The following is a 16,602-nucleotide window of genomic DNA, read 5'->3' as shown; positions in this document are numbered from 1 at the left end:
CTCCTGGTGCATTACTGTACGTCTTCTTGCTATCAAATGTTTGGCTAATGTCCAGCGATTATATTCTCCATTTCATATCTTTCAGAGTTAAGATCACAACCCAATGACATGTTGTAATTCCTGATTCTTAAACCACTCTTGAATCCTTGGAATCTGAGGTGGTCTTGGGTTTGATGACACAGGGCTTGTACCCCGATGAGTCAGCTGGATACTGCCGCTCAATGACTGTTCATATAATTACTTCAATTAATTAAAGGATATTACAGTTCCCTGACTGCAGAATTAGACGCTACTAGACTATTGGGGGCATTCAGTGTGGCACAAGCCCAGAAGGCTGCAGGTCAGAGTCAAACTGCAGTACACCAGTTTTATCTTATCTTGATTATCTTGGTCAGGTGCTGCAAAGAAGGACATAGAAAAACTGCAGCTGGCCCAGAAGAGAGCAGCACGTCTTGCACTTGACTGTAATCAGAGGGCTAATATCAATACTATGCAGCCAGTCTCTCTTGGCTAAGAGTAGAGGAGAGACTGACTGCATCACTTAATGTGTTGAAAATTCCAAATTGTTTGCAAAGTCAACATACACACAGCTCTGATACACATACTTACCCCACCAGACAAGCCACCAGCCACCAGTCTTTTTACAGTCCCCAAATCCAGAACAAATTCAAGAAAAACGGTACAGTGTTATATACAGCCGTTACTGCATGGAACTCCCTTCCATCTCAGATTGCTCAAGTGAAGAGCAACTTAGTTAGAAAAACAAATAAAGCAACAATTCACGGCACAACGCCTCTCCCCTATTTGACCTGAATATTTGGTGTATATGTACTGATATGCAGGCTATGTGTGACGTTTTGAATGTATACTGTTCTCTCCTTGAGGTGTTCTTGTCTATTAATGTTCTGTATTATGTCATTGCTTCATGTTTTTTTTTGTGGACCCGGGGAAGAGTAGCTGGGGATCCTAATAAAATACCACCTAAAATATAGATTGAGCTAAAACCTGCTGTGACAGTGACTGTTGTTTTCTGCATGATGGTTGTTGGCTGTGTTAGTAAAAAAGCTACTGTCTGAAGTTCTGAGGTTTATTTAGATGACATTCGCTTAAAATATGATTGATTATTGGAGACTGAGAAATTGATGCTGCAGATTAACTGACTACAGATACTGTGTAGGAGGTTGCAGCTAAAAATACTGTCAAAGAAAATAGGGCATGTGATATGTGAGATGATTGCCTGTGAGGATGTCTCTCTCTGGCAGATAACACTTCAAATACAACCTTTAGACATTATCCACCAAACATAGCGGACATTCATTAAATTGTGCTTTGTGACATACAGTATTCAGCAGCCAACAGTCTTTGAAAGATACTCCAACCCAGATTAAGTACCACAGTGTAGTTTTCTACTGTCTATTTTACTGATATCAGGAATGACTACACTCAACAACAACCAAATAACGTAATTTTCGAAGCCAGTCAGTTAGTCCAGATCAGCCTCTCCGTCTCTTTCCACTCTCAGATGGTAAATAAGCAGAAAAGCAGCAGCCGTTCTTGTAGTTTCATAGTAATCCTATTAAAACTTGTGCAATAACGAGGCCATTAAGGTTCTGGGAGTCCCCAGTCCATTCCAGGAGGGGTAGATTGCCTTGCCAAGGGAATTAAAGAGTTTTAGGAAACACATCTGCACATTATCTCTACTTGAAACGGCATCCAAAGCCTTGTTTTCAGCTCAACAGTTGATTGTGTGGAAACTCAAGTTGGCCCGTTCAGCTAGCATTCTAATGCAACAAAACATTGTCACGAAAACGAATCACCCAAAGTAGGCCTATAAAGCTAGTAAGTATAAGAGTTGTTCTGAAGGAGGAGGGACTTAATATGTTTAAAGTGAAGGCTTGCATACTCAATCGACTAAAGAACAACCACAATAGGCTATATCCAATAAGAGTGTTCTGTTCAACCTAACAATGTCTGTCTGGCTCCTAATATGTTTTATTTGACCCTTATTTTACTAATTTACAGCAATGACCTGGGGAATAGTTACAGAGGATGAAGGAGCCAAATGGTAGCTGGGGAGGATTAGCCAGATTTGGAATTTATCCAGGACACCGGGGTTAACACCCCTACTCTTACGATAAGTGCCATGGGATCTTTAGTGACCACAGAGAGTCAGGACACCTGTTAAAGTCCCATCCAAAATACAGCACCTTAAACAGGGCAATGTCCCCAGGAAACAACACTTCCAACAGCATCTGGTCTCCCATTCAGGGACTGACCCAGACCAACCCTGCTTAGCCGCAGATGCAAGCCAGCAGTGGGATGCAGGGTGTTGTTATACGGCTGGGATGATCAGCTCAAATAGACTAGGGGGAGGGCATCGGTCAGGAGTGACTCACCGTTATTACAGACAATATTTTTTTCTATTTCCATTAGCGTAACTAAGACATTCATGTTCGTTTATGATAAGTGTCTCCGTGCTTGGTCGTGTCATGTCTCGGAGCAATTATTTAAAAATTCATTTATTTGACAACTTATTGCAATTAATTTGTGCCTAGAGTCGCTCTGTGCAATTTGGATGGATATAATTGCTTGGTGTTAAAATGGAAAGGGCAAATCTGTACAACATTTATATATTAAGAAAATACCTCAAACTAAGGACTATCTAAGTAAAGGTTGCCTTGAAAAACAGACAGACTGCTTTTGGTTTACTTTTTCTCTGCTCAGTACAATTTCACTGCTCAGTCAAACATAACCTAACTGACAAACAACGAACCAACCAACCATGGCTGTCCTTGGCTAAGCTAACGTTCCTTGTGAATATAACAACATTTACAAAGAGGAGTATAATCAGAATGTTAGCTCAGGTCCCGGACACAGACTGGGCACTGGCTAACAGCTGTGCAGAAGTGGGATGGAGGTGAGGTTGTCAGGGACCAGCGTAAAACAGGAGGACGTGTCTTTCTGTCTGGCTGTAGGAGTGTGTTAATTAATTATAGTCAGGGAACTTGATGTTGTGAAGCTAATGAAACAGCTGCACTGCTACTGCACAGTACTCACTCTCCTCAGGTTATTTGCTACTAGAACTGACCGGTGTGCTAATCAGCCCTGTGAGAAATAACAGAGTGCTATGATGCATGGAGATGGAGCTACATAGATAATGTTGTTGTCACACTGCCAGTACTGTCCACTTCCCCCATACCTCATCAGCATACTGTACATGTAGGTCGCGGCAGGTAGCCTAGTGGTTAAAAGCATTGGGGCAGTAACCGAATGGTTGCCGAATCCCTGAGCCGACTATGTGAAAAAGCTGTGTGTGCCCTTTGAGCAAGGCACGTACAGTATGTCATGCCCTGATCTGTTTCACCTGCTTTGTGCTTGTCTCCACCCCCCTCCAGGTGTCACCCATCTTCCCCATTATCCCCTGTGTATTTATACCTGTGTTGTCTGTCGCTGGTTCATCTTGTTTGATCAAGCCTACCAGTGGTTTGTCTCAGCGCCTGGTTTTCCCTAGTCTCTCTTTTTCTCGCCCTCCTGGTTTTTGACATTTGCCTGTCCTGACCATGTACCCGCCCACCTGACCACTGCCTGTCTCTGAGCCTGCCTCTGAGCCTGCCGTTCTGTACCTTTGCTCCACGTTTGAATTACCGACCTCTGCCTGCCGTCCTGTACCTTGGCCTCTGCTCTGGATTATCGACACCTGCCTGCCTTGACCTATCTTTTGCCTGCCACTGTGGTTACAATAAACATTGTTACTTCACACAGTCTGCACTTGGGTCTTACCTTGATTCCTGATAACGTAACCTTAATTGGTCCTGTAAGTTTATCTGGATAAGAGTGTCTGCTTAAATGTAATGTCTAAAGTACACATCATCCACAGATGACAAAGAATGATCTCTGTAGCTATGTGAATACAGTATGTTTCAGTTTGTCTATGCAATGCTTGACTGTGGTAGGGTAAAACGTTAAGCAGTTTGGATTTCTTTGCCATTGACCAGTCTGGCCCATAATAACAAATTTCACTTTTGTTTAAGCTGGGTAATATGCTAGTCAAGACAACACTAGAACACACAGGAGAAGCACACTTTCTAGTCCACATTGAGGTGTGACTAGAATCTGCTTTATCATGACTCATTTAGCATGACTCAAGGGCTTAAAACCCGAAAAGAAAATCTATGCTAAAACAAAAGTAATGCGATTAGATTTAGTATTTATTAGGATCCAAAATTAGCTCCCGCCTAGGCTACTCTTCCTGGGGTCCAAACAGGAAACAACTCAAATATATACTTAATATACAGTACCAGTCAAAAATGTTGAGATGCCTACTCATTCCAGGGTTTGTCTTTATTTCAACTTTTCTACATTGTAGAATAATAGTGAAGACATCAACACCATGAAATAACACATATGCAATCATGTAGTAACCAAAAAAGTGTAAAACAAATACATCGATTTTAGATTCTTAAAAAAGTAGCCAGCTTTGCACACTCATGGCATTCTCTCAACCAGCTTGATGTGGTAGACACCTGGAATGCATTTCAATTAACAGATGTGCCTTGTTAATTTGTGTCATTTCTTTTTTCTTCTTTTTTTCTTTAAACGTTAACTAGGCAACTAGGCAAAAAATATATTATTTACAATGACGGCCTACCTTTGCCACTATTAAAACATTTGAGCTAATCAGTGTTGTGAGGTAGGGGTGGTAGGTATGGGTGGTATACAGAATGTAGCCCTATTTGGTAAAAGACCAAGTCCATATTATGGCAAGAACAGCTCAAATAAGCAAAGAGAAAAGACAGACCGTCATTACTTTAAGACATGAAGGTCAGTCAATATGGAACATTTCAAGAACTTTGAACTTTTCTTCAAGTGCGGTCCCAAAAACCATTAAGCGCTATGATGAAACTGGCTCTCACAGGAAAGAAAGACCAAGAGTTACCTCTGCTGCAGGCGATAAGTTCATTAGAGTTACCAGCCTCATAAATTGCAACCCAAATAAATGCTTCATAGAGTTCAAGTAACAGACACATCTCAACAGCAACTGTTCAGAGGAGACTGAATGAATCAGGCCATCATGGTCGAATTGCTGCAAAGAAAGGACACAAATAAGAACACAAGCAAATGGACCGGTGGAAATCTGTCCTTTGGTCAAAATTTGTCTGTGTCTGCTGTGTCTTTGTGAGATGTGGAGCAGATGAACAGTTGATCTCCGCATGTGTGATTCCCACCATGATTCATGGAGGAGGTGTGATGGTGTTGGGGCGCTTTCCTGGTGACACTGTCGGTGATTTATTTAGAATTCAAGGCACACTTAACCAGCGTGGCTACCACAGCATTCTGCAGCAATACGACATCCCATCTGGTTTGCACTTAGTGGGACTATCATTTGTTTTTCAACAAGACAATGACCAAACACACTTCCAGGCTGTGTAAGGGAAATTTGACCAAGAAGGAGAGTGATGGAGTGCTGCATCAGATGACCTGGCCTCCATAATCACCCGACCTCAAACCAATTGAGATGGTTTGGGATGAGTTGGACTGCAGAGTGAAGGAAAAGTAGCCAACAAGTGCTCAGCATATGTGGGAACTCCTTCAAGACTGTTGGAAAAGCATTCCTCAGGAACCTGGTTGAGAGAATGCCATGAGTGTGCTAAGCTGTCATCAAGGCAAAGGCTTGCTACTTTGAAGAATCTAAAATATATTTAGATTTGTTTTAAAAAATTGGTTACTACATGATTCCTATGTGTTATTTCATAGTTTTGATGTCTTTCCTATTATTCTACAATGTAGAACATAGTAATATAAAGAAACACCCTTGAATGAGTACGTGTGTCCAAACTTTTGAATGGTATTGTACATATATACATTGCGTTCGCAAAGTATTCAGACCCCTTGACTTTTTCCACATTTTGTTAGGTTACCGTATTATTCTAAAATTGATTAAATTGTTTTTTTCGCCCATCATCAATCTACACACAATACTCCATAATGACAAATCTGTCACGCCCTAACCATAGAGAGCTGTTTATTCTCTATGTTGGTTGGGGCGTGATATTGACTAGGGTGGGTCATCTAGGTGATTTATGTTGGCCTGGTATGGTTCCTAATCAGAGACAGCTGTTTATCGTTGTTTATCATCATATTTAGGTAGCCATTTCCCCATTGTGATTTGTGGGATCTTGTCTACAGATAGTTGCCTGTGTGCACACCAGTAGCTTCATGTTTCGTTTGGTATTTTGTTGTCTTTGTTCGGTGTTCATTTAATAAAGTATAATGTACGCCTATCACGCTGCACCTTGGTCCAATCAGTACGATGAACGTGACAGAAGCAAAAACAGTTTTTTATAAGTGTTTGCTAATTTATTTACAAAAATATTTATAATAATATGACATTTACATAAGTATTCAGACCTTTTACTCAGTATTTTGCCTTGAGTCTTCTTGGGTATGCCGCTTTAAGCTTGGCACACCTGTATTTAGGGAATTTCACCCACTCTTCTCTGCAGATCCTCTCAAACTCTGTCAGGTTGGATGGGGAGCAATGCTGCAAGGCTATTTTCATGTCACTTCAGAGATATTTTATCGTGTTCAAGTCCGGGCTCTGGCTGGGCCATTCAAGGCCATTCAGAAACTCCCGAAGCCCTCCTGCGTTGTCTTGGCTGTGTGCTTAGGGTTGTTGTCTTGTTGGAAGGTGAACCTTCGCCCCAGTCTGAGGTCATAAGCGCTCTTGAGCAGGATCTCTCTGTACTTTGGTCCGTTCATCTTTCGCTTGATCCTGAATAATCTCCCAGTCCCTGCTGCTGAAAATCATCCCCCCCAGCATGATGCTGCCACCACCATGCTTCACCGTAGGGATGGTGCCAGGTTTCCTTCAGATGAAAAGCTTGAAATTCAGGCCAAAGTGTTCAATCTTGGTATCATCAGACCAGAGAATCTTGTTTCTCATGGTCTGAGAATCTTTAGGTATCGTTTGGCAAACTCCAAGCGGGCTGTCATGTGCCTTTTACTGAGGAGTGGCTTCCGTCTGGCCACTCTACCATAAAGGCCTGATTAGTGGAGTGCTGCAGAGATGGTTGTCCTTCTGGAAGGTTCTCCCATCTCCACAGAGGAGCTCTAGAGCTCTGTCAGAGTGACCATCGAGTTCTTGTTCACCTCCCTGACCAAGGCCCTTCTATCCCGATTGCTCAGTTTGGTCGGGCGGCCAGCTCTAGAAAGAGTCTTGGTGGTTCCAAACTTCTTCCATTTGGAGGCCACTGTGTTCTTGAGGACCTTCAATGCTGCAGAAATGTTTTGGTACCCTACCCCAGAACTGTGCCTCTACATAATCCTGTCTCGGAGCTCTACGGACAATTCCTTTGACCTCATGGCTTGGTTTTTGCTCTGACATGCACTGTCAACTGTGGGACCTTACATAGACAGGTGTGTGCCTTTCCAAATGATGTCCAATTAATTGAATTTACCACAGGTGGACTCCATTTGAGTTGTAGAAACATCTCAAAGATGATCAATGGATATAGGATGCACCTGAGCTCAATTTTGAGTCTCATAGCAAAGGGTCTGAATCCTTATGTAAATAAGGTATTTCAGTGAATTTGTTATACATTTGCTAAATTTCTAAAAACCTGTTTTCACTTTGCCATTATGGGGTAATGTGTGTAGATTGATGATAACTTTTATTTATTTAATTCCATTTCAGAATAAGGCTGTAAGGTACCAAAATGTGGAAAAAGTCAAGGTCTGAATACTTTCCCAATTAACTGAATATATACACTACATGACCAAAAGTGTGTGGACACCTGCTGGTCAAACATCTCATTCCAAAATCATGGGCATTGATACAGAGTTGGTCCCCCCTTTTCTGCTGTAACAGCCTCCACTCTTCTGGGACGTCTTTCCCCTAGATTTTGGAACATTGCTGCGGGGACTTGCTTCCATTTAGCCACAAGAGCACTAGTGAGGTCGGGTGCTGATGTTGGGCGATTAGGCCTGGCTCGTAGTCGTCATTCCAATTTATCCCAAAGGTGTTAGGTGGGGTTGAAGTCAGGACTCTGTGCAGGCCATTTGTTCTTCCACACTGATCTCTACAAAACAGTTCTGTAGGGACTACGCGTTGTGCACAGGGGCATTGTCATGCTGAAACAGTACAAGGGCCTTTCCCAAACAGTTGCCACAAAGTTGGTTGCACCGAATCTTCTAGAATGTAATTGTATGCTGTATAGATACCTTCACTGGGAAATCCTAAGGGGCCTAGCCCGAACCATGAAAAACAGCCCTAGACTTTTATTCCTCCTCTACTAAACTTTACAGTTGGCACTACACATTGGGGCAGGTAGCATCCTCCTGGCTTCTGCCAAATCCATATTCGTCCGTCGGACAAGCAGAGGGTGACTCCTGAGAATGCGTTACCACTCCTCCAGAGTCCAATGGCGGCGAGCTTTACATCACTCCAGCCGCGCTTGTCATTACGCATGGTGATCTTAGGCTTGTGTGTGGCTGCTCGGCCATGAAAACCCATTTCATGAAACTCCCGACGAACAGTTCCTGTGATGACATTGCTTCCAGAGGCAGTTTGGAACTCGGTAGTGAGTGTTGCAACTAAGGACAAATGATCTTTACACGCTACGCGTTTCAGCACTCAGTGGTCCTGTTCTATGAGTTTCTGTGGCCTTCCACTTCACGGCTGAGCCATTGTTGCTCCTAGACATTTCCACTTCACAATAACAACACTTACAGTTGACCTGGGCAGTTCTAGCAGGGCAGGAATTTGACGAACGGACTTGTTTGAAAGGTGGGATCCTATGACGGAGCCACGTTGAAAGTCACATAGTTATTCATGGAGATTGCATAGCTGTCTATGGAGATTGCATGGCTGTGGGCTCAATTTTATACACCTGTTAGCAACGGATGTGGCTGAAGTTGTCTACATACTACTTATATATATAGCAATACATTTGCTTGACAATTTAGCCATTCAGCAAACTCTCCCAACCAGTGACCCACAGCTAGTGCATTCATCTTAAGACAGCCAGGTGAGACAACCACATATCACAGTCATATCTTAACCACATATCATATACATAATACAATACATAATACAATACATAATACAATGCAAAATACAATGCAAAATACAAAACAAAACGCATACAAATGTCTGTCTCTTCATAGTCCCTGATTTGCCATAAGGTGTTATTTTTTCTGTTTTTGTTATAATCTGCTTAAATTATTATTATTTTTTAAATATTTTATTTGATATTTGATCAACAATAGAAAACATACAACATACAACCAACGACATCATACAAACATCAACTACATTACATCTGCACAGACCACTAGCCGTCACCACTATCTCCAGCGCTCTAATCACTTTCCACCACAAGGCCTCATTTTGTTTGAATCTGGTTTTATTGCTAGCTTGAGTTACATGTGTTTCCCAGCATCTGTTCTGGACTTGGGTTCTAATTACTGTAATGCCTTCTCTCTACCATAGCAAGATACACACCTCCATTACTAATGTACATGGTAATGACAATTGAACAGAGTGCTTGTGTAACACATTTACTGGAGTTTTCTGCCTAAAATAGCTTTGCCATGATTTGTTAGGCAAACAGAGCAAATTTTGAACTTTAGATAGATAATACAACTCTCCAACATTATGAAACTACCAAAGCATTGTTGATTTCTAACAGTAATCCCCTAGCATCCCCATCTCAGCTGGAAGTTAGGAAAAATACTGCAAACCAGAAGTAAGACGTATTATCTCTTACCTTTTGTGGTGAGATTATTTGAAGTCAACAAAACAGTGTCAGTGAGCAGCGCTTTATTCCAGTGTGTTTATATGCAGATGAAGAATACAGACTAAAAGCCCTTGATACCCGTTCAAGTCTGAGCCAATGTGCTTAGTGATAAGCGCCAAATCATACCAGGAGCCATGTTGCTCAGGGATGTGGAGCACAGCCATTTTGTTTCAAGTTATGAGGAGAAGTAGAGGAGTCCCTAACTAACAAGTGAGAAGCACACTGAGAGATGGGGCTCTAAAGCGGATACTGTTTCTTGTCACGGATTTGTAGCTTGTTGTTAAGTTGGTAAATTTGTCATTTAAGCAGGTAAAGTAAGTATTTGCTAATGTTTTGCTTGTCTGTTATGCTGCCTCTAAGGACATGTCTAGACAGAGTCTGTTTACTTTAGGATTGTATGGGTTAGAAAAGCGCAGACTAGTTGTGTAGGCAAACAAGGTTATTCATGGCAGATTGCATTTCATTTAGGGATATGATATCGACCAGACTATTGTACAAATAGTTAGGGTATTAAGGCAGAATAAACACTTCAGACATTCTAAATATTGATATGTTTCTTTGACTGTGTACTGGCTTGTGTTGAAGAGGTGGTATTTTGTGTTCAATTTAAGGCTTCCTTCAAAGGGAAAACACCATGTATAATTAATTTCCCAGGAGTGAGTGGTGAGAACTGATCATAAAGCAGGGGTAATGGCTGCCATAAAGCAGTAGACTAACCCTGGTCCTCCGAGCCCCTCCAGGGCCCACTACCCCGCTGCCCTTCGAGAGGAGAGGAGATAAAACGCTCCTCCACGCCATCTCTGCCAATGTTAATTCAATTCTGCCTGGCTTAGTCTGCCGTGAGGGTCAAACAGAGGGATAAATCTACCCGCCTTAGAGCCTGGCTGGCTGGTGATTATCACTGTGTTGTTGTTAATACAACCCAAACACCCAAGACTAAGGCTGCTCAGCCAAGAAATGGACAATGATGACTGTTGCTATACACATACCTCATGTTTAACAACGTCTCCCCCCTGATATAGTCCATCACACTTTTGGCATATTTTGTAACAGACATGGTTTGTAACAGACATGCCCCACACCCAATCAGTGGAAGCAGGCCATTATTTGTAAGAATTTGAATGGTTTGCCTACACAGATGGATAATCCACACTGTGTTATTCACCCAGTGTCTGGATGTCGTTAATTACTATACATTTTGGGAAGAGCAAGTACAGACAGCTCATCCCTCCAGCATTCCTGGTTTACAGGCCGGCGGAACATTCAAGGTCTTTCCGGTTATCTTGTCTAAAGATTGAATATGTTTACATGCAAAAGTAATGAAATCTAGACAGTTTCTGCCTCAACACTCTTGAGACAGAGCATCAAGGATGAACAAGATCGGAGGGAATCGATTAGGAAAACACTGTGACATGGATGGCATGACGGAACAGCATAGCGCCTGTCAGTAGACTGAACACCTTCCCCAGAGAGAAAATATACATGTAATGTGATCTCTCCCCAAACCAATACAAGTTATTTATCCAAACTTTCTTAAAAAACGAACACACTAGAGTGTTTAAATATTACTATAGAGTATGTGAAAAATGTCCCTCTTCACTAACCTTTATTTTTTTAATAGTAGTTTTAAAGAAAATACACAATTAACTATGTCTGATGACTCACTGCAAAGAGAACACATTATTTCAACGTTCATAATTTGTTATCCCCTTATGGTGTTCTTTCACTTTAGTAGTTGCGGTCTTTCCACAAGCCATTTGTCTTATGCAACATTAACTTGCATAACGTCGCCATACTACATTTATAACTAGTCTTAGTCCATTTGAATAATATAAAGCTTATCCTTTCTGTTGTCAGATTCATTCAATTATTCACATGCAGCAATAGAGACAGACAGGATCTCCGTCAGTGGATAAGAGAATTGGCGTTTGAGAAATGAAAAATCATTTTTGTTTGCCCATATCCTCATGGCTTTAATGAAATCAGAAATAATTTTAATGAACTCATTATGTTTTTCTACCTTCAAAGCCCCTCTTCGAAGACCCTTCATCACTAAGCTAAGGACCCTGGGACTAAACATCTCCCTCTGCAACTGGATCCTGGTCTTCCTGACGGTACAACCCCAGGTGGTAAGTGTAGGCAACAACACATCTGCCACGCTGATCCTCAACACTGGGGTCCCTAAGGGGTGTGTGCTTAGTCCCCTCCTGTACTCCCTGTTCACCCATGACTGCGTGGCCAGGCACGACTCCAACACCTTCATTACGTTAGCTGACAACACAATAGCCTGATCAATGACAAGACAGCCTATAGGGAGGTCAGAGATCTGGCAGTGTGGTGCCAGGACAATAACCTCTCCCTCAATGTGAGCAAGACAAAGGAGCCGATTGTGGACTACAGGAAAAGGCGAGCCGAAAGGCCCCCAATAACATCAACGGAGCTGTAGTGGAGCAGGTCAAGAGTTTTGAGTTCCTTGGTGTCCACATCACCAACAAACTAACATGGTCCAAACACACCAAGACAGTCATGAAGAGGGCACGACAATACCTTTTCCCCCCCAGGAGACTGAAAAGTTTTGGCATAGATCCCCAGATCCTCAAAAAGTTCACCATCGAGAGCATCCTGACCGGTTGCATCACTACCTGGTATGGCAACTGCTCGGCATCTGCCCGTAAGGCGCCACAGATGGTAATGCGTACGGCCCAGTATATCATTGGAGCCAAGCTTCCTGCCATTCAGGACCTATATTCTAGGCGGTGTCAGAGAAAGGCCCAAAAAAGGCCTAAATGACTCTAGTCAACCAATTCGTAGACTATTCTCTCTGCTCCCGCAAGGTAAGCGATACCGGAGCACCAAGTCTAGGACCAAAAGGTTCCTTAACAGCTTCTACCCCGAAGCCATAAGACTGCTGAACAATTAATAAAATGGCCACCCGGACTATTTACCTTGCCAGGCTCTTGCTCTGTCTAACATTATTTTGACACATGGAGGATCACACTCAGCTGCTGTTTGTCGCAGTTTGATTCCTTGCCCTGGTGACAGCTTTGTTATTGAAATGTGGGTGGACATATGTGCATGGCATGCGTGAACACAGAGTAAGTTGTTGTTGTTGTTTAGCTTGGCTTTGTATATCACTACGTATCTCATACAATGTTATATGCTGAAGTTGATATTGGTATTGGCTATTTTTACCTTTAGTGTCATTTCCATGTGTATGTTGCCCATTTGTATAGTTGGCATTAACTGCTGTTGTTATTATTGTACGTTTATGTAATACCTGGTTATTAAATACAGTCCTTACCTATTGTGCTATTGCAGTTCTGTTCCATTTTTATTCTCTGTTGTAGTCCATTTAATGTGCCTACATTAATCCTGCTCTATTCATTGCATTCCATGTGTATATTCATTATCTGTCTGGTTCTGTAACTTTACAGAACCATCTCCATGTTCATCTCCATGTTCACCCCCATTTACATCTCCATGTTCATCCCCATGTTCACCCCCATTTACATCTCCATGTTCATCTCCATGTTCACCCCCATTTACATCTCCATGTTCATCTCCATGTTCACCCCCATTTACATCTCCATGTTCATCCCCATGTTCACCCCCATTTACATCTCCATGTTCATCTCCATGTTCACCCCCATTTACATCTCCATGTTCATCCCCATGTTCACCCCCATTTACATCTCCATGTTCATCTCCATGTTCACCCCCATTTACATCTTCATGTTCATCCCCATGTTCACCCCCATTTACATCTTCATGTTCACCCCCATGTTCATCCCCATGTTCATCCCCATTTACATCCCCATGTTCATCTCCATGTTCATCCCCATGTTCATCCCCATTTACATCCCCATGTTCATCCCCATTTACATCCCCATGTTCATCCCCATTTACATCCCCATGTTCATCTCCATGTTCATCTCCATGTTCATCTCCATGTTCATCTCCATGTTCCTCTCCGTGTTAACTTTTGGGATGCTTTATTCCCCTCTAACCCGGGGCAGTGTCAGTGAGTCACAAATCAGTAAAATACTTAGATCCAGGTCACTCTCTTTCACTAGATATGACCTTACTATACTTATAATCAAGACTTTTGGAGTCCAGAATGCTATGTACATGTAGGACTCATTTACAACTGTGTTAACAGCCCTCTCTCTATTCACAAGGACTGTGTGTGTGGCCTAGCCGTCTAGGATGAAGTGGAACCTGTTCAAGAAGAAGCCTGAAGCCATGGTCGGACCGGAGCCCACTGGGGCCGCTGTCTTAACTGTTGCCCCTGGCCCCGTGGCCTCCACCGCAGCTGACAACTCCACAGAGGCCGTCAAAAACGGCGATTTTGACGACATCAAGAATAAGTTCCTCAATGAGATTGACAAGATCCCATGTGAGTGCCTGTCTGGACGTTGCACAGTACCTAACACCCACACCTATCCAGATGAGTTTGCATGACATTTATTGATAATTACACTGAACAAAAATATAAATGTAACATGTAAAGTGTTAGGCCCATGTTTCATGAAATATAAGATCATAGAAATTTTACATTGTGTTGTGCACAAATTTGTTTACTTCCCTGTTAGTGAGCATTTATCCTTTGTCAAGATAGATAATCCATCCACCTGACAGATGTTGCATATCAAGAAGCTGATTAAACACATGATCATTGCACTGGTGCACCTTATGCTGGGGACAATAAAAGGCCACTCTAAAACATGCAGTTTGCCACACAACACAATGTTGCAATTGGTATACTAACTGCGGGAATGTCCACCAGAGCTGTGCCAGAGAATTTAATGTTAATTTCTCTACCATAAGCCACCTGCAACGTTGTTTTCGAGAATTTGGCAGTAGATCCAACCGGCCTCACAACCGCAGACCATCGTAGGGGCGAGCGGTTTGGGATGCTCTGGATTGACGTGTATGACAGCGTGTTCCAGTTCCCTCCAATATCTGGTAACTTCGCACAGCCATTGAAGAGGAGTGGGACAACATTCCACAGACCACAATCAACAACCTGTTAACTCTATGCGAAGGAGATGTGTCGCACTGCATGAGGCAAATGGTGGTCACACCAGATACTGACTGGTTTTCTTATCCACACCTTTTAAAGGTATCTGTGACCAACAGATGCATATCTGTTTTCCCAGTCATGTGAAATCCATAGATTTGAGCCTAATTAATTATTTTAAACTGACTGCTTTCCTTATTTGAACTGTAACTCAGTAAAGTCTTTGACATTGTTGCATGTTGCGTTTATATTTTTGTTCACTATAGATCTGTTCTCCCCCTGAAGGCAGTGACATCCACTTTAGCCCCTTATTATGTATTGATCAGGCGGTATCGTTGCGAATGGCATTCTCTGAAAATCTCATTTGCACCAAATCTAATTGTTACCTAATTGTTTTTTGTTTGTGTGTGTTTGTGTATGTTTGTGTGTGTGTGTGTGTGTGTGTGTATCTTAGTGCCATCATGGGCCATCATCGCCATTGCAGTTGTAGCTGCTACCCTGATTCTCACCTGCTGCTTCTGCATCGTTAAGAAGTGCTGTTGCAAGAAAAAGAAGAACAAGAAGGGCAAGAAAGGGAAGGGGGAAATGGGCATGACGAACATGAAAGGAGGAGAGGTATGTTCAAGCCAGAGGGGGGGGGGGGGTAATTGTATAGTTATAAATCAGAATAAATACATTGGGAACTAACACCCAACTTAAAGCTGTTCTTTATGTAGAATATTTGCCAATAACAGCATAGAGAACCTATTGTCCCATAATTGACAACCACATCACTCAGTGGATGGCATAGTGAAAATAGAGCCCTGTCTAGCCATTTAGAATTCATAACATTGTATATATTTAGTAAGTCATTTAGCCCATCATTGAACTGTCAAAATCTCTAGAAAATACCCCCCCTTCCTTCTTCATTTCTTGTTGTTATATATTGTATTTGTCAGACATGTTAGTGGTGCTTTCTGTTGTGCTTTGGGACCAGGGTGAAAAATGACACAGCTGGGCTCTTTTGCATGGGGGAATTATACTATTGTTGATGGAATATATAATGCTTACCAATTAGCACAGAATAGCCATGCCAAAATTCTAATTCTAAACAGCCCGTAGCGACATTGTGGGGCTAAATGTTCTAGTCTAGTGCATAATCGATCATTTTACAGATTACATTTTGGTTCAATTGAACATTCTTCAACAACAACAACAGCAAGATCCCCAAACTGATGGTTAAATAAAACACAAGGTCTCTAGTTTAGAGCTGGCCTTAGTGGGGTTCTAGCACTGTGTCATTTTTCCTGTCCTATAGTGTAGTCGTTGACTCTGCCTCTGCTCTCATTTCCCTCTATGGTGTCTGCTGTGAGTTCAATCTCTTCCTTTCTCCCTGCTCTCCTCCTTCCTGCTTTGTGTCTTATGTGTGCTCCGTGTATCTTGACTGTGGTGGACTTCTCTGTATACGGTAGGTCTGACGGCACGAGGCGCACCTCTCTGGCCTCTCTGTTTAAGCGTAGGGCAGGGGAGAGATGGGGGTGGGCTGGGCTTGTGGAAGGGGATTGGCGATTATTACAATGGGTGCTATGGCTTTCTATGTCTTGCAAGCTTAGGTGCTGTGGGTGCTTGAGGGTGTAGCTATGGGAAAGATTAAGCTGCTTTGCAAGTCTACTGATTTGATATGCTACCGCACCGACTGCCATGATGATGTCTTGAGTATCCATGGAGAGGTTGCAATTTTGGGCAAAAGATAAAACAAACAAACTATAAGACCTCTGAAAATGGAAATGTTTTAAATGTTTTTGA

At 42.3% G+C, this 16,602-nt stretch overlaps 1 protein-coding gene across 6 annotated transcripts in view; it reads left to right on the top strand.

Moving 5' to 3' along the window:
* LOC109908121 (synaptotagmin-2-like) overlaps positions 1-16,602 on the top strand; it is a 96,857-nt gene that overhangs the window by 64,030 nt on the left and 16,225 nt on the right. For all 6 annotated transcript variants that reach the window (XM_031794381.1, XM_031794379.1, XM_031794382.1 and 3 more), the window contains 3 exons: positions 11,826-11,926; positions 13,976-14,193; positions 15,272-15,432. In XM_031794381.1, the coding sequence (XP_031650241.1) occupies positions 14,004-14,193; positions 15,272-15,432 (351 nt within the window). In that variant the 5' untranslated portion in view covers positions 11,826-11,926; positions 13,976-14,003. The remainder of the gene's footprint in view (positions 1-11,825; positions 11,927-13,975; positions 14,194-15,271; positions 15,433-16,602) is intronic.

Source organism: Oncorhynchus kisutch, linkage group LG17 (genome assembly GCF_002021735.2).
Source record: "Oncorhynchus kisutch isolate 150728-3 linkage group LG17, Okis_V2, whole genome shotgun sequence".
Lineage (NCBI taxonomy): Eukaryota > Metazoa > Chordata > Actinopteri > Salmoniformes > Salmonidae > Oncorhynchus > Oncorhynchus kisutch.
The sequence above is the reverse complement of the archived record's forward strand: the minus strand, read 5'-3'. Positions and strand labels throughout refer to the sequence as shown.